This window comes from Rhinichthys klamathensis, unplaced genomic scaffold, assembly GCF_029890125.1.
Source record: "Rhinichthys klamathensis goyatoka isolate OS25496 unplaced genomic scaffold, OSU_Roscu_1.1 h1tg000054l_1, whole genome shotgun sequence".
Lineage (NCBI taxonomy): Eukaryota > Metazoa > Chordata > Actinopteri > Cypriniformes > Leuciscidae > Rhinichthys > Rhinichthys klamathensis.
Window position 1 is genome coordinate 1,721,558 of NW_026606599.1, and position 18,317 is coordinate 1,739,874.

An 18,317-nucleotide genomic window follows, 5' to 3' on the forward strand; every position below is an offset into this window, starting at 1 on the left:
CAGCGATAACTGTACTCGCTTCTACACCGACAGCGGTAACTGTACTCTCTTCTACACCGACAGCGATAACTGTACTCTCTTCTACACCGACAGCGGTAACTGTACTCGCCTCTACACCGACAGCGGTAACTGTACTCTCTTCTACACCGACAGCGGTAACTGTACTCGCCTCTACACCGACAGTGATAACTGTACTCGCCTCTACACCGACAGCGATAACTGTACTCGCTTCTACACCGACAGCGGTAACTGTACTCTCTTCTACACCGACAGCGATAACTGTACTCGCTTCTACACCGACAGCGATAACTGTACTCGCTTCTACACCGACAGCGATAACTGTACTCGCTTCTACACCGACAGTGATAACTGTACTCGCTTCTACACCGACAGCGATAACTGTACTCGCTTCTACACCGACAGCGGTAACTGTACTCTCTTCTACACCGACAGCGATAACTGTACTCTCTTCTACACCGACAGCGGTAACTGTACTCGCCTCTACACCGACAGCGGTAACTGTACTCGCCTCTACACCGACAGCGGTAACTGTACTCTCTTCTACACCGACAGCGGTAACTGTACTCGCCTCTACACCGACAGCGGTAACTGTACTCGCCTCTACACCGACAGCGATAACTGTACTCGCTTCTACACCGACAGCGGTAACTGTACTCGCTTCTACACCGACAGCGGTAACTGTACTCGCCTCTTCACCGACAGCGGTAACTGTACTCGCCTCTACACCGACAGCGGTAACTGTACTCTCTTCTACACCGACAGCGGTAACTGTACTCGCTTCTACACCGACAGCGATAACTGTACTCGCCTCTACACCGACAGCGGTAACTGTACTCGCTTCTACACCGACAGCGGTAACTGTACTCGCCTCTACACCGACAGCGGTAACTGTACTCGCTTCTACACCGACAGCGGTAACTGTACTCGCTTCTACACCGACAGCGATAACTGTACTCTCTTCTACACCGACAGCGATAACTGTACTCTCTTCTACACCGACAGCGATAACTGTACTCTCTTCTACACCGACAGCGGTAACTGTACTCGCTTCTACACCGACAGCGATAACTGTACTCGCCTCTACACCGACAGCGGTAACTGTACTCGCTTCTACACCGACAGCGGTAACTGTACTCGCCTCTACACCGACAGCGGTAACTGTACTCTCTTCTACACCGACAGCGGTAACTGTACTCGCTTCTACACCGACAGCGATAACTGTACTCTCTTCTACACCGACAGCGGTAACTGTACTCTCTTCTACACCGACAGCGGTAACTGTACTCGCTTCTACACCGACAGCGATAACTGTACTCGCCTCTACACCGACAGCGGTAACTGTACTCGCTTCTACACCGACAGCGGTAACTGTACTCGCCTCTACACCGACAGCGGTAACTGTACTCTCTTCTACACCGACAGCGGTAACTGTACTCGCTTCTACACCGACAGCGATAACTGTACTCGCCTCTACACCGACAGCGATAAGTGTACTCGCCTCTACACCGACAGCTATAACTGCACTCGCTTCTACACCGACAGCGGTAACTGTACTCGCCTCTACACCGACAGCGATAACTGTACTCGCCTCTACACCGACAGCGGTAACTGCACTCGCTTCTACACCGACAGCGATAACTGTACTCGCCTCTACACCGACAGCGGTAACTGTACTCGCCTCTACACCGACAGCGGTAACTGCACTCGCTTCTACACCGACAGCGGTAACTGTACTCGCTTCTACACCCACAGTGATAACTGTACTCGCTTTTGGGTTCACGATACCCTTAAAAGATGAGAGGAGTTGGGAGAATCCGTCACTCTGATTAGAGAGTTATTGTCTTTTGAAGACATGTTTTTCATACTTTCGAATGAATCAATATCAGTTTGTTGCATTTACACGTCTTTTTCCAGCAGATGGCCTCAGCATGCTACGCTTCGACCGCATCTAACCGTGAATCTAGCTAGTCTAGCGTAATCCATCTAATCTAACAGTGAATTTAGCTGACGAAGTCAATAGTGGAATAACAACAACACCTATATATATATATATATATATATATATATATTTTTTTTTTTCAATGCAACTTCAAAGGAAACAATACAATGTTGTCAACTAGCGCTGCATACTTGAGGTAATTTTGTTACACTATTTGCTAGCCTGCATGATGTCATCGTTAATACTTCTCACCATTTATTTCAAGGGTTCGACCGATTGCTCCATATATCCATTTTTTAACTAGTCCTTGAAAATTGGTTTTGACTGTCAGACAGTGTTGGATATTTCTGGACCTCGGCGATTAACTTCTCCACAATGCAGTCTGCTATTTTAAATGCGCTAGCCCTTTAAATTCGAGTGGATTCTGATTGGCTGTCATTGTTTTATCGTTCGACAGCTGGATAAAATCGTTCTGAAAGTGATCCCAACGATATCGTTCATCATATCGTTATAGTTGTGGAGTGAACTCTGCTATTCTTTACTATGGAGAACGATTTTTAGAACTTTATCGTTATCTTTATCGTCCTTGGTGTGAACGGGCCTTTACTCTCGTTCACGGTTTCCTTTGCTTGCGCGTCACATACTGCATATGTGGAAGCTTGTTTCTACCACGGAATAAAAAAATAAAAGGGAACTGCGAACTTTTTATCACACAATCTTTTTCGCACACACTGCAAACTTTTTATCACACAATTTTATCACACAATATCACACAATGGCTTCCATGCAAAGTTGATGTTCAGTGAGTGAGTGAGTGTGTGTGAGAGCCGTCTGACAGCCCTACATGAGCGTGTGTGTGTGTGTGAGCCGTCTGACAGCCCTACATGAGCTCGTGTGTGTGTGTGTGTGAGCCGTCTGACAGCCCTACATGAGCGCGTGTGTGTGTGTGAGCCGTCTGACAGCCCTACATGAGCGCGTGTGTGTGTGTGTGAGCCGTCTGACAGCCCTACATGAGCGCGTGTGTGTTGTGTGTGTGTGTCAGGTGTGGGACGCGGGCTCCGGGGCGCTGCTGCAGAAGATGCCTGCGGATCTCCCTGTGCTGGACATCTGCCCGTTCCAGGCCCAGCAGAGCAGCTTCCTGGCCTCGCTCACCGAGAAGATGCTCAAGGTCTACAAGTGGGAGTGAGACCCACGGGACCAGGACCAGAGTCCGACGCGACCGGCTCTCTTTACCACGCCTTCTGTTTAAATCAGTGTTTTCTCAATGTTTCAGTTCAAAGTCATCACTGCTCACTATTTTCTTTGTATATATGTAAGTGTTTTTGTATTGCTTTATTAAAATAATAAATGCATACGTGCTTTGACAGTTTGTGAGAGCTTAAAAACACCTCAGGGGACGGGAACATCAAAATAGTTTTGAAGATCACTGAGTGCATTTCCAGTTGCGTTACATTTTTGGTCATTAAAATTGAGTTTAAAGTTTTTTCCTAAAAGAAAGGCGGGACACCACAGGTGAACGGGGTGAAAATTCAGTTTATTCATCTCAGTACATTAAGATAATTGTTTTTATTACAAGTTTTCTGAAATGTTATGTTTAAAAAATGCACATTATGTGTTATCTAATTAAATATGCACTAATTTGCATACATTCCAGAATAGAAATTAACATTGGATGAAGCCAGGTTCAAAATTAACTTCTTAGAGTTGAAGGTTTTTACAGAGGGATTTATTTTTATGTTATTTTTATCACTTCATAAATCAGAGGGGAAAAAAAACATTTTCACCGTGTTTTTAGGAATAAAATTGCCTCTATAAACCAGGCGAATGATGCATGAACAAACCTTCAGAATATAGATATGAATAAAACTAAAGTTTCCTGTAGAAAATAAACGTGTCTTCCTCCAGGGGGCGAATTCTCCCTTCAACCAAATTCGGTTTATTTATTTTATTAGAAGATACATGTGCTCTATAAAATACTCATTTCAATGTTGTTTCCAGAAATATTGTCTGACATAAAATGGAAATCCAACACAAAAGACTCACGATACATTTATTTAAAGTAAACATTTCCTAGTAATCAGAAACGATTGTGATTGGCCCATCCTCATCAACGCTGAGAAGAGCAACACGCACCAGCTGACCACACCCATATCATCCATTACAGCAACAGCGTCCTGGGTCATAGTTTATACCTGAATAATGCCACCAATAACCGTATAGTTATTTGATTTAGAATGCATTACACGGTATAAGTTAAATTATTAAAATACTTAAGACTCATTGTACCTGACAAGTCCGGGATATCTAAGCCCCGCCCACTTTCCGAACTGCTAATTCCCTCCATTATCTTAAGAGTAATCTACGTGGCCAATGTTTGACTCGATCGGTGTGCCGTTCGAATACCGTAATTTTTTATTAATTATTATTAATGCAATGAACCAGAACAATACAAAGAGACATAATATAATTCAAAATAAAATAAAAACAGTGCCAGAGGACAAGCAAAAATGTGCTACTTTATACAACAGCATACCTGCTTACAATGCTATAAGCTCTGATTGACTTTTTACTTGTGCAGTTGCACAAAACAGAACAATAAAGCTTGAAATCATGTACCGTAATTCAGTACTTCCAGAGAACTGGCGAATCATACTACAGCGTCGGATTTAGCTCATGAATATTAACAAGCCTACGCCGCGACGTCAGCGCGTGCTGATTAATATTCATGAGCGCGCTCTTCGGCGTAGTAGGATTGGTAACTCCACTGAGGAAGATGGCGGCGTGTGGACGTGTTCTGCGGCTCCTGCTGGTGCTCTTCATCTCCGGCTCGATCTGCTCTGCTCGGGAGGCCAAACCAGCGCTCGGAGACGGCGATATCCCCGCGGACATCAGCGAGAGAGCCCGGAACCCCGCGGGGGAGGCGAGGGCCGCGGACGGGCCGCCGGCGGGCCGCAGGAGCGGAGGCTCAGGCTGGAGGCTCGCGGAGGAGGAGGCCTGTCGGGAGGACGTGAGCAGGATCTGCCCCAAACACTCCTGGAACAACAACCTGGCCGTGCTCGAGTGCCTGCAGGACCGCAAAGACGTAAGGACATGTTTTGACACGCAGCGTCTGCGATTTAAAGCGCATATAACGCACCATCATCAGTCTTAATAGTGCGTTACAACAACACACATCTGGACCTGCAGCGTCTTCCTGCGACACTCAGAAGTTATAGATCACACACAGTCTATAGATGTCGACGGAAGCAGGAACATATAGGCAGATATATAGGAACCAGACGGCTTTTTGGCAAGAAAGGGCCTCTGAATGTCACATACATGCAGGTTTTGGGGGTGTTCGAGGTTTTAAAACCTGGTTATCGTGATTAATATAGGTGGGAAATGTGTTTTCTGTTTATGGCTGTGCTTCAAACGTTAAAAGCTGTAACTTGCAACCCACCGATACGCCAGATATGCGGCGTGACGTCACGTGCGCTCAGATGTTTTTTTATGACGAATACCGATAACTAACAGGGTGGAAAAATATCTAAAGCTAGCAAATCATATAAGTGAAATGACTTATGGTAAAGTTGGCATGAAATTATCAATGTATTTTGAACGTTTGATCCGTGCATACGTATAATTAAAACATTTCTGCAAAATTGTGCACTTTGAGAGCTCAAAATTAAGAGTTTTAACTCATTTAAAGTGCAAACATCTTTTAGTCTCAGTGGCAGTAATATCCATATATTGTAAAACAAATGAACTGTAAAATAAATGAAAATGAATGTTTCATAAGTATATTTTACTTTACAGTATAAGGAAATGAATACTTTTGTCCTGATTTCTTCACTTGCACGAGATAACCCCTTGAGCTTATATTTAGGAGAAAAGTTGCGCCAGATCACCAAGCCATATCACGGTTTCGGTTTTATTGGCAAAATACAGCGTTAGAGACCTTTGTTAGGCTATAAGTTTCACATTTTGGGTTCATTATGAAACCGTGGCACACAGGGTCATTAATGGGAAGCATTGAATGAATATTTATCTGATAAATGTGCTGAAGTTGTAGCCTGGATGCCAGCCCGAATCCCGCCCACAACATTTTTTGATCGGGAAGTTCGGTCTGGACTCGCTCCATTGAGGAGTAATTATGATCGGTTCAGAAATCGTCGGGCCAATCAAATTGCCAGGGCGGGCTTTATACGATGATGGACAGATGATCTGCAGGACGTATATTCTCACGTCATCAAAGAGCGCTTGGGTTGAACTGGTTTCCCTCAAAGATGGCCGCCGCTGGAGAACTGAGATGTATAGATCCCGCTATCGCGTCCGTTGTAAAAGAAATCGACAGCGCATTCATTTTAAAAGACGAACATAGAACTGCAATCAAGGCATTTGTCGATCGGAAAGATGTGTTTGCCGTCCTTCCTATGGGATTCGGCAAAAGTTTAATTTATCAGCTGGCTCCGATGGTCACTAAGAAGACGGGACGCAATGAAAACCCTGTGGTCGTTGTGGTTTCTCCTTTGGTCGCAATCATAGAGGGCCAAGTAAAAGAAGCAACACTCGTTATTTTACTTCTTCCAGCGCGCGTGCATTTGAGTTCTGTAGTTGACAACTGTGCTAGGCAAAGTAGTTGACTTACTGCGTTGCTCTGATTGGTTGTAGATCTATCCAATTGAGTGCAGAGTTTTTTTTTTTTTCCTGGTTCGGTTAAGACACGCCTCATAATCAAAGCCCTATGGAGCAGTATCAGACTCACATTCTGACTATGAGTATGACGAAGTCAGGCTACTGAAGTTGAGTAATATTACTGCCTCTCCGACCCTGTTATTGCTTTGGGGATAATCTGTTACACACACACACACACACGCGTCACAATACAGCAGAACAAATCAGTCGCTCAATCGGTTCATGTCGACTCTCGATGGCCACTGGTACCGTAGCCCATCATCTCAGAGTGACTGGTGTTTGGCCAATAATTTCCCCAATATTTTAACTGGTATATTATTTAAGTACTGCTTTTTCTGCCGCGGGGTTCCGGGGCTTTAGTTGTTAGACTTGACTGACTTGTTTTAGGGACTTCATTTGTTGAGTCCTCTTAACACAAATGTGAATCCTGCTAGTTGTTTGTCAAAGATTAGCCGTTGTTGAACCAGCACTGACGTGGAGTCGTGGCATGATCACAAACGCGAGAGCATCAAGATCCCTGTGTAATGTAATAATGCTTCTGAAGTGTGCTGTTCACTGGCAGTGTTTGGTCAGATCTGTGTGTGTGATGTGAGTCGGGTCATTAGTTCTTAGTTACTGATTACACACACAACACTTTCACTCATAAGAACATCTGTTGATCAGCTCTCACTGGGTTTCCTCGTACTCGGGTTGTGGTGTGTTGGGTTGTGGTGTGTGTTGGGTTGTGGTGTGTGTTGGGTTGTGGTGTGTGTTGGGTTGTGGCGTGGGGGTGTGTGTTGGGTTGTGGTGTGTGTTGGGTTGTGGGGTTGTGGTTGGGTTGTGGTGTGTGTTGGGTTGTGGCGTGGGGTTGTGTGTTGGGTTGTGGTGTGTTGGGTTGTGGTGTGTGTTGGGTTGTGGTGTGTGTTGGGTTGTGGTGTGTGTTGGGTTGTGGTGTGTGTTGGGTTGTGGTGTGGGGTTGTGTGTTGGGTTGTGGGGTTGTGGTTGGGTTGTGGTGTGTGTTGGGTTGTGGCGTGGGGTTGTGTGTTGGGTTGTGGTGTGTGTTGGGTTGTGGGGTTGTGGTTGGGTTGTGGGGTTGTGGTTGGGTTGTGGTGTGTGTTGGGTTGTGGCGTGGGGTTGTGTGTTGGGTTGTGGTGTGTGTTGGGTTGTGGTGTTGTGGGGTTGGATGGGGTTGTGTTGTGTGTTGGGTTGTGGTGTGGGGTTGTGTGTTGGGTTGTGGTGTTGGGTTGAATGGGGTTGTGTGTTGGGTTGTGGTGTGTTGTGTGTTGGGTTGTGGGGTTGTATGTTGGGTTGTGGTGTGTTGGGTTGTGGTGTGTTGGGTTGTGGTGTGTTGGGTTGTTGTGTGTTGGGTTGTATGTTGGGTTGTGTGGGGTTGGATAGGGTTATGTGTTGGGTTGTTGTTGTGTGTTGGGTTGTATGTTGGGTTGTGTGGGGTTGGATAGGGTTATGTGTTGGGTTGTTGTTGTGTGTTGGGTTGTGTTGTGTTGTACAGACCTAATCACATTACAGGATGATTCAATGGATGTTCACTGTTACCTGTTGTTTCTCGGCTGTTAAAGGATTTCTTAGGTCTCCACTTTGACTGTTTTTTCTTTGTTTGTAACGTTTTATTGCAGAATGATCGCATGTCATAAAGATATCAGGAAGTTTAGCATGTATTCTCTATAACTGAGTCTCTAGACCTTCTCTTGTTGTAGAGTCAGTGTGAGCTCTTACTGTAAGGCCAATCGCTTAGCCGGACAAAGTTCCTCATTGTTATAAATAAAGCCTGAATGGAGCTACTTTGTTTACTTCCATTATTTATGATCTGCCGGAGGCAAAAGGCCCTGGTAGCTTCTTTAAATATACTGTTTTCTAAAATGAAAGCCTGACCCAGCTGGAGAAAGATGGTGTTGAGGGACGGCGCTCTGATTGTGTTCTCGATCTCTAACGCTGGTCTTCTGGCCTGGGAACTGTGGGCTTTTCTCCCTAATGTCTCGTGATCATGCAGGGTTATAAACATAATCATTTTTGTTCTTTTCACTTGAATTAGATATTACAGATCCAGCAAATTTGCACAGAGACGCTCTGTATCTCGAAGGCTTTCAGCAACGATAAACCCTGCTGAAGGACGACGCTCTCTGGGGCGAACAGGTTTCTCTTTTTGATTGGATTTGGAAGCTGTTTTTAGTAACATTGACCCTGAGAACGAAGAGTTAAAGACATCCTGATCAAGGCCTTCCCGGATAATGTGTCTGTGAATCTGTGAGTGTGTTCACACACATCCTGTAAAGACACGTGGTGTGTAACGTACTCGTCGAAACATGTTGTAGTCCAACAGCGGAAGTGTTTGCATTGCTTTGATCAACATGCCGACCAGAGGTGGACCGTACTTTACTCGAGTATGTGTACTTGAGTATTATTTTTTCTGGAAACTTTACTTTAACTCCACTGCGTTTCTGTCGAGGTCCTCGAGTAGACGGTGGTGCCGTCAGTCGGGAGGATTGTGGCTGGATATGAAAGTCAGGAGCCCGACTGATGTTGGTTTCTGACGCCGGGTTTGGTCTTCTAAATGCGAATGTTGTCACTGTTTTGGAGCACACTAGCTTATAGATAACAGTAAGGCTAACATATTATTCATGCTAAAAGACAAACCTCTTTAAATACGGCACTATTTGAGGAGCCACTGTGGACGTTACTCAGTCTCGCATGCGATCCCACGACTGGAACTGCTCTAGAAGTAAAGGTGATATTGATATGAGGGCAGGCATAGAGTCAGAGGCATAACGTACTGCAAGTATTACATACAACAATGCAACAATAATAAAACAATGCATTGACATTTACTTTTTACTTCTGATACTTAAGTACTTTTAAAAACGAGTAGGCTACTTCTGTACTTTTACTCTAGTAAAACTGTCTTTACCACCTTTACCTGTAACGGAGTGATTTTTGACCAGTAGTATCTGTACTCACTGCAGTGAGGAGGTGTGTGTGCTTGTCCAGCTCTGAGAGGTGTGTGTGTGCTCGTCCAGCTCTGAGAGGTGTGTGTGTGCTCGTCCAGCTCTGAGAGGAGGTGTGTGTGCTCGTCCAGCTCTGAGAGGAGGTGTGTGTGTGCTCGTCCAGCTCTGAGAGGAGGTGTGTGTGTGCTCATCCAGCTCTGAGAGGAGGTGTGTGTGTGCTCATCCAGCTCTGAGAGGAGGTGTGTGTGCGCTCGTCCAGCTCTGAGAGGAGGTGTGTGTGCGCTCGTCCAGCTCTGAGAGGAGGTGTGTGTGTGCTCGTCCAGCTCTGAGAGGAGGTGTGTGTGTGCTCATCCAGCTCTGAGAGGAGGTGTGTGCGCTCGTCCAGCTCTGAGAGGAGGTGTGTGTGCGCTCGTCCAGCTCTGAGAGGAGGTGTGTGTGCTTGTCCACCTCTGAGAGGAGGTGTGTGTGCTCGTCCAGCTCTGAGAGGAGGTGTGTGTGTGTGCTCGTCCAGCTCTGAGAGGAGGTGTGTGTGCTCGTCCAGCTCTGAGAGGAGGTGTGTGTGTGCTCATCCAGCTCTGAGAGGTGTGTGTGTGCTCGTCCAGCTCTGAGAGGTGTGTGTGCTCGTCCAGCTCTGAGAGGAGGTGTGTGTGCGCTCGTCCAGCTCTGAGAGGAGGTGTGTGTGCGCTCGTCCAGCTCTGAGAGGAGGTGTGTGTGTGTGCTCGTCCAGCTCTGAGAGGAGGTGTGTGTGTGTGTGTGCTCGTCCAGCTCTGAGAGGAGGTGTGTGTGTGCTCGTCCAGCTCTGAGAGGAGGTGTGTGTGCTCATCCAGCTCTGAGAGGAGGTGTGTGCGCTCGTCCAGCTCTGAGAGGAGGTGTGTGTGCGCTCGTCCAGCTCTGAGAGGAGGTGTGTGTGCTTGTCCACCTCTGAGAGGAGGTGTGTGTGCTCGTCCAGCTCTGAGAGGAGGTGTGTGTGTGTGCTCGTCCAGCTCTGAGAGGAGGTGTGTGTGCTCGTCCAGCTCTGAGAGGAGGTGTGTGTGTGCTCATCCAGCTCTGAGAGGAGGTGTGTGTGTGCTCATCCAGCTCTGAGAGGAGGTGTGTGTGCGCTCGTCCAGCTCTGAGAGGAGGTGTGTGTGTGCTCGTCCAGCTCTGAGAGGAGGTGTGTGTGTGCTCGTCCAGCTCTGAGAGGAGGTGTGTGTGTGCTCATCCAGCTCTGAGAGGAGGTGTGTGCGCTCGTCCAGCTCTGAGAGGAGGTGTGTGTGCTTGTCCACCTCTGAGAGGAGGTGTGTGTGTGTGCTCGTCCAGCTCTGAGAGGAGGTGTGTGTGTGTGCTCGTCCAGCTCTGAGAGGAGGTGTGTGTGTGTGCTCGTCCAGCTCTGAGAGGAGGTGTGTGTGAGCGCTCGTCCAGCTCTGAGAGGAGGTGTGTGTGCGCTCGTCCAGCTCTGGGAGGAGGTGTGTGTGTGTGCTCGTCCAGCTCTGAGAGGAGGTGTGTGTGTGCTCGTCCAGCTCTGAGAGGAGGTGTGTGTGTGTGCTCGTCCAGCTCTGAGAGGAGGAGGTGTGTGTGTGTGTGTGCTCGTCCAGCTCTGAGAGGAGGTGTGTGTGTGTGTGCTCGTCCAGCTCTGAGAGGAGGTGTGTGTGCGCTCGTCCAGCTCTGAGAGGAGGTGTGTGTGTTCGTCCAGCTCTGAGAGGAGGTGTGTGTGCTCGTCCAGCTCTGAGAGGAGGTGTGTGTGTGTGCTCGTCCAGCTCTGAGAGGTGTGTGTGCTCGTCCAGCTCTGAGAGGAGGTGTGTGTGCGCTCGTCCAGCTCTGAGAGGAGGTGTGTGTGCGCTCGTCCAGCTCTGAGAGGAGGTGTGTGTGTGTGCTCGTCCAGCTCTGAGAGGAGGTGTGTGTGTGTGTGTGCTCGTCCAGCTCTGAGAGGAGGTGTGTGTGTGCTCGTCCAGCTCTGAGAGGAGGTGTGTGTGTGCTCGTCCAGCTCTGAGAGGATGCAAATGACCATGTTATCAGCTGGGACGTTAAGCGTTGTTTAGTTTACTAGTTTAATTAAAAGGCACCAGAATACATGAAATGGCATTTACTCCAGTAACAGTTTTCCGGGGGAGGACCCACACTGCACATCACAAAGCAACGCTTATTATTGGAGGAATAAAATGTGGTTATTGTGTATATAAATTGTGTTTATACACATCTTAAAATGTGGTCTTGAAGCCGCCGTAATGACACCGTTTACTCTCTCGCTTTATACTGATGTGGAACTTTCCCTTTAAAGTTGCTGTTCTCGACTCCTCATCTCTTCTGCTTTCTCTCTCTCTAGCGTTCTGCAGTGTCATCATCATAATCCCTCACACATTAGTCAGTTTACGCTCGATCAGCTTTCATGTTGGGAAATATTGCTCTTGTTCATGCCAAGCATTGCTGTGAAGCTTAACCTCCTGGTTCCTTCTGAGAATGGCATCAAAGTGAATGGGACAAAAATAAAAGCTGTATCATGTTTATTTGAGATTTAGATAGCCAGTGTTGTTGGTCATGTTGGTCTTTAACAGTGTGCTTTTGTTTATTGAGACCACTATACAGCCACTATACGGCGTTATAATGTTCATCCACCGGTAGCAGTGTGGAGTTCTCTTCCACCAAAAACTGAAAGACAAATAAGTTTAATTAGTACTTGTTTTCTGACATGTCTTATGAACATATGTTGACTTTATTTCACCACATTGTTTAATCTTCCTGATCTAAAGAGCCTAGCATGTAATTACGCTGTTATAATGGATGTTTGTAGTCAAATATTTAACTTGTGTCGTATAAAGGCAGTGTTGTTTACAGCTGTGCTCTGAGCCTTTGACTCAGTCACATGATCAGATGAGTCCACACCGGATGTGCACCGGAAGAGCGAGGCCAGATCTGTGTTTGCATCTACTCTTCACACACCTCTCCTCTCCCCGGGTCACAAACACACACACTGCCAAAGCATTAAAGTCAATACCACACACACACACACTAGCAACAGGCACTACTGTACTTGGGATGGGCCGTAACATTAGCCTAGTCGTCCAACAGCTGTTTTATATTTTTAAGTGTAGCTTTAGCTGAGTTTAGTTAGCTTTATTTAACCCTTTGAAGCACCAGTGCGTGAATGATCTACAAGTGTTTTTGGTGGATTAAAAGCGCACTTCGAGACGCTGCGTCCGGTTATATAGTTGAGCTCCTTCAACCGGTTTGTGAACGCTAGAAACATGTGTAAAGTGCCTAAAGATAGAGGTCATGTGATGCAGAAAGCAGCCTCATTACTCCAGGCTTGTTGGTCTTGATCACCAGTGTTGTGTGTAACGCGTTACAGTAACGGAACTACTTTTTCGGGTAAAAAGTAGTGTAACGCGCTACTACTGAAAATTTGGTAACGAAACATAGTTCCTTTTTCAATTCGGCGCAACGTTACTTTTCCCAGGGACAGATTTGACAGCGATCTCCGTGATTTGACAGCGATCTCCGTGATTTGACAGCGATCTCCGTGATTTGACAGCGATCGCCATCTCCGTAGTGAACGCCTACAGAGAGAAAGGCACATAATGGATTACATAATCAGAGAGTAGCCTATTTCTTTTCGTTTTGAATTGTTTCGTTTAAAGACATTTCAAGCTTTCTATATATAGATATATTTCTCATGTCTGTGAGGCTTAAGATGAGTTTCGGGTAATTTATGATGAGATGCTCCAGTTCAGGCGCAAGAAGTGACCGCGCCGGCGCCTCCATGTCATGATTATATTGTCTGCTATATTTGCTTCTTATTTATTAAATCCAGGCAATTGGTTGATCAAAAATTGATTAATTTCTTTTAAAGAAAGGCTTTCTACAAAACAAAACTTAATGAAGTGGTCAAAATCATGTCTCACCCACTCCATATGTCTCCCGATATATTGTGCATCCATCTTACTCATGCTGTTCACTTTTTATAATCACCAATATTTAAACAAATATGAAACTAAATGCGCTTATTTAATGGCTACAACACGTATAGTAGGCCTAGACTTTCTACTTGTACAAATTGCTGCACATTCATTTGATTCTGAATTTTGCACATAAGTTGAAAGGCATTTGTTTACATGCATAGAAAAACATATCAGCAACATTTATCAAGTTCACGGATAATTGTGCGTGCATTTATTAATCATTATGATACTAAAATCATAATAAAGTAGGCTATACTATGTACAAAAAATCAGATGAGCCCAGAATATGAACGCAACGTGTTTACTTGCACGTTAAGCATTTTCCTCCCATAGAAAACCATTATAAGAACGCTTAATGTGGCTTAATGCAGATTAGAATATCCCCTTATTATGTCCAAATAACAAGATAAGTTTTCATTTTTTTCTTCCCCATGCGGTTCAGGACTTCCACAGAATACAGCCTGGATATAATTACTTCCAGAAAGTATTTTTGGGGGTGCTAACGGGGAGCTTTGGTCTTTCTTGGGGGCTTTCTTTCTAGCGCCGCCCATGCATATGCCTATCCATTAACCGGCATTTCTTCAGAAATATTCAACGTTTTGATTTATGCATTTATGGCATTATATATGGCATTATGCATAGTGTAACTTTATGTAGGCCTACACATTTAGGAACAGATATTGGGTTCTGCCCAAAGTCAAGCAACACAAAAGTAACGTAAACGTAACGAGTAACGTAAAAAGTTACTTTCCATATGGGGTAACTAAGTAAAGTACCGGATTACTTTTTTAAAGAAGTAACAAGTAACGAGTCACACTACTTTTTAGAAGTAACTTCCCCAACACTGTTGTCTGTGTGTAATCCCTGCTGTTCTCCATCTCTCTCCAGGACACCGAGATCGCCTCAGACTGCAATCATGTAAGTCTTCACACACCACGACCCCGGGATGCGGAGGCTAACGCTAACCTCACACACTAGCTGCACTTTAGCACACACTCAGCCATACTGAAATGAAGTTGTTTGTTTGGTTTTGGATGTTTGCTTTGCTTTTTTGTTTATTTTGATTTAAGTTGTTTTTTTTGGTTTGGTTTGTTTAAACAGAACTGATATACGTACATTCTTTCTTTCACTGTGTTTAATCTCTTATTTTCAAGTTGTATTTATTTATTTATTTTTGCCTATTGACTTCTTTACTATTATACATTTTAAATATTCCTGGTATTACTTTTAATTATATTATTAATGTTAAATAACCTCATTATGTCAGTGCTGTTATTGCTCAGGGGAGAAACAAGTATAAAGGCCTCTGAAACTTTAGTCCGTCATGAAAAAAATCGAATGGAGTTTGAATGGAGTTTGAATGGAGTTTGAATGGAGTTTGAATGGAGTTTGAATGGAGTTTGAATGGAGTTTGAATGGAGTTTGAATGGAGTTTGAATGGAGTTTGAATGGAGTTTGAATGGAGTTTGAATGGAGTTTGAATGGAGTTTGAATGGAGTTTGAATGGAGTTTGAATGGAGTTTGAATGGAGTTTGAATGGAGTTTGAATGGAGTTTGAATGGAGTTTGAATGGAGTTTGAATGGAGTTTGAATGGAGTTTGAATGGAGTTTGAATGGAGTTTGAATGGAGTTTGAATGGAGTTTGAATGGAGTTTGAATGGAGTTTGAATGGAGTTTGAATGGAGTTTGAATGGAGTTTGAATGGAGTTTGAATGGAGTTTGAATGGAGTTTGAATGGAGTTTGAATGGAGTTTGAATGGAGTTTGAATGGAGTTTGAATGGAGTTTGAATGGAGTTTGAATGGAGTTTGAATGGAGTTTGAATGGAGTTTGAATGGAGTTTGAATGGAGTTTGAATGGAGTTTGAATGGAGTTTTGACAATTCAGAGCCACCGAATCACGAATATGAAAAAAACGCATATGAAAATTTCGGACTCAGTGTGCAGGGGCCTTCAGGTTGATTCAGGTGTGTGAGATTCAGACGTGCAGTGAGTAAAGCTCCTGGTGTTTCCTCCAGCTGCTCTGGAACTACAAGCTGAACCTGACGACTGACCCGAAGTTCGAGTCCGTGGCCGTCGAGGTGTGCAAGACCACCATCAGTGCGGTGAGTTCTCACACACACACACTCACACTCACACACACACTCACACACACACTCACACTCTCTCTCTCACACACACACTCACACTCACACACTCTCTCTCACACACACTCTCACACACGCTCTCACACACGCTCTCACACACGCTCTCACACACACTCTCACACACACTCTCACACACACTCTCACACACACTCTCACACACACTCACACCACAGTACACACCCTTATCATCCTAACCCCCCCAGATTAAGGAGTGTGCCGCTGAGGAGCGTGGGAAGGGCTACCTGGTGTCGTGTTTAGTGGACCACCGCACCAACATCTCCGAGTACCAGTGTGACCAGTACATCACCAAGATGACCAGCATAGTGTTCAGCGACTACCGGCTGATCTGCGGCTTCATGGACAAGTGCAAAGACGACATCAACAAGCTGCACTGCGGGAGCGTCACCACGGGGGAGAAGGTAAAGCGCACTGCACTCTGGGTAACTAGGCCTGAACCTTTTTACAGGAAGGATGTAACACTTTTTTTAAAACCAGTACTTCCTGTTTGATATCTTTAGTATCTCTGCCAGTTTGTGTAATATTAGTGTCAAATACAGAACTGAACAGACACTTACTGTAAGATTACAAACACTGTTTTTACCATTTAGATTTGTCTGCGCAACTGCTCTGGGATCTTGCTTCGGCAAATGTTTCATAAAACAGTTCTGCCACAAATTAACAGCAGGAAAAAGTCATAGGTTTTTTTTTTATGTCTATGTAGGTTTTATTTATTTTTAGTTTAGTTTGAGTACATAGTTAAATAATTAAATTAATTAGAAATTCTGCCTTGGCAACTGTTAACACAGTTTAATACATTTAATTACAAATGCGACGAGCATCGGTTGATGATATCGAGCGGTTTGGTTCAGTGGTCAGTCATTGGTCATTTGACCAGCTCATTTAGTTCAGTGTCTTAATTACACAACTTTTCATCCCAAACCAATAACACTTTCCTTCATTTTCGAAACACAATGGAGAGATTTTTAATGAAACCGAGAGATTTCTGTCCCTCCAGTTCATAAAGGTCATAAAAATAATCTGTATGAATTGAGAGATTTAGGTTTTCTGAAGACACACTTGCTTTATATGATGAATAGATTTACTTTAGGCTTTTATTCACATATAAACACAAATATATTCATATTCACATGTAAATGCAGACTCGAACGTTCTTGCTTGATGCGTGACAACCAATAAGAAGGCATGCACGATATATCTGCCACCGTATCGCCCCATATATGTTCATTTTTAATGTTATCGCCATCAGTCCGAAAAGAGAATCCGGCCGATATATTAAAGCTGATAAATAATGTATTTCCTTCAGCTGAGACGCTTCAAAAAAGGAAGATACAGTTCATGTGCAGCGCAAGTCTGTCATATCCACTACATAAAACTATAATGAGAACATCATAACTGTGAGCTTAGGACGTGGCTTTTAATGATGAGACTTTTGTTTTTGTAATCAGGCTCTCAAAAATGAGATTTGGATTTAAATTTTCCGGCCAATGTATGGGTTATCTAGCCTTGGCCCAGAGTATCTGAGGTCGGGAGGTTCGGTCTGGACTTGATCCCTTGAGAAGCAATGCTCGAACCAGAGCGGTTCGGACCAATCAAATCACCAGGGCGGTTCGGACCAATCAGATTGTCTGTGAGGGCTTTATACGCTGATGGACAGATGATCAACCGTAACGTAATCATCGCGTCACCAAAGAGCGCTTGGGTTGAGTTCGTTTACAACAAAGATGGCCGCCGCTGGAGAGCTGAGATGTGTGGATTCAGCATCGCGTCTGTTATAGGAGATGTAGACAGCGCATTCGTTTATAAGAGGAACCGAGAACCGCCATCAAGGCTTTCGCCGATCGGAAAGATGAATGAGGATCATGTGTCACTCACTCCGTTGCTCTGATTGGTTGTAGGTCTGTACAATTGAGTGGAGGCATTTTCTTCCCTGGTTGGGTTGAAACGCCCCGTAATCACAGCCAGTGGAGCCGCATCAGACTCGCATGCGGACTACAGTCCAGATCATATGAGCGGAGTGGAGCGGTGAGAATCTCAGCTCCTCGCTCACGAAACTGTTCACCCCCCCGCTCCGCCGCTCAAAGCCACATCAGGCCGCTCCGCTCATTACCGCTCAGTGCTCAACGCAGTTTGCTTCGCGGTCCACTCAAATCGCCTATGTAAGAAGGAATATAGCCTATACAAAAAGTCCTGTAAAATTAAACGAATAAATTGACCTAATAATATGAATAAAAATGATATAAACAAAAATATACATAAGTTTTAAGTAAATTAACTATTAGGCCAGAATTTTGATAACTGAATTTTTGCGCAACGCGCACGATTAAAATTTAAATTGGCTTATAGCCTATCCATTGTACACACAAACTGCTCTAAAATTAAACGAATAAATGGGCCTAATAATATAAATAAAAATATACAGGCTATGCCCTACTGTAGGCTACATCAAAGTTTTAAAAGTATAGGCTAAATGAACTAATAGGCCAAAATTCGTACAACTGAACTTTTGCGCAGAGTGCACGTGGATTACAATTTAAATTGGCTTAAAAAAAAAAGAAAGAAAATGAATTGCTTTCCTTATCTACAGTTCTTTTGAGTTTACCTTCAAGAACACAAGTTTGGACAATGTCTGAGGCTTCAGACTCA

At 44.7% G+C, this 18,317-nt stretch overlaps 2 protein-coding genes across 5 annotated transcripts in view; both read left to right on the top strand.

The window, feature by feature from the left end:
• Positions 1-3,324, top strand: part of rfwd3 (ring finger and WD repeat domain 3) — a 47,467-nt gene extending 44,143 nt beyond the window's left edge. For all 3 annotated transcript variants that reach the window (XM_056248314.1, XM_056248315.1, XM_056248316.1), the window contains exon 13: positions 3,003-3,324. In XM_056248314.1, the coding sequence (XP_056104289.1) occupies positions 3,003-3,146 (144 nt within the window). In that variant the 3' untranslated portion in view covers positions 3,147-3,324. The remainder of the gene's footprint in view (positions 1-3,002) is intronic.
• A 1,377-nt stretch (positions 3,325-4,701) lies between these two features.
• Positions 4,702-18,317, top strand: part of glg1a (golgi glycoprotein 1a) — a 48,745-nt gene continuing 35,129 nt past the window's right edge. The window contains exons 1-4 of one of the 2 annotated variants that reach the window (XM_056248312.1): positions 4,702-5,042; positions 14,397-14,426; positions 15,525-15,611; positions 15,857-16,072. In XM_056248312.1, coding sequence (XP_056104287.1) covers positions 4,734-5,042; positions 14,397-14,426; positions 15,525-15,611; positions 15,857-16,072 — 642 coding nt within the window. In that variant the 5' untranslated portion in view covers positions 4,702-4,733. The remainder of the gene's footprint in view (positions 5,043-14,396; positions 14,427-15,524; positions 15,612-15,856; positions 16,073-18,317) is intronic. The other variant, XM_056248313.1, reaches the window with a different exon arrangement.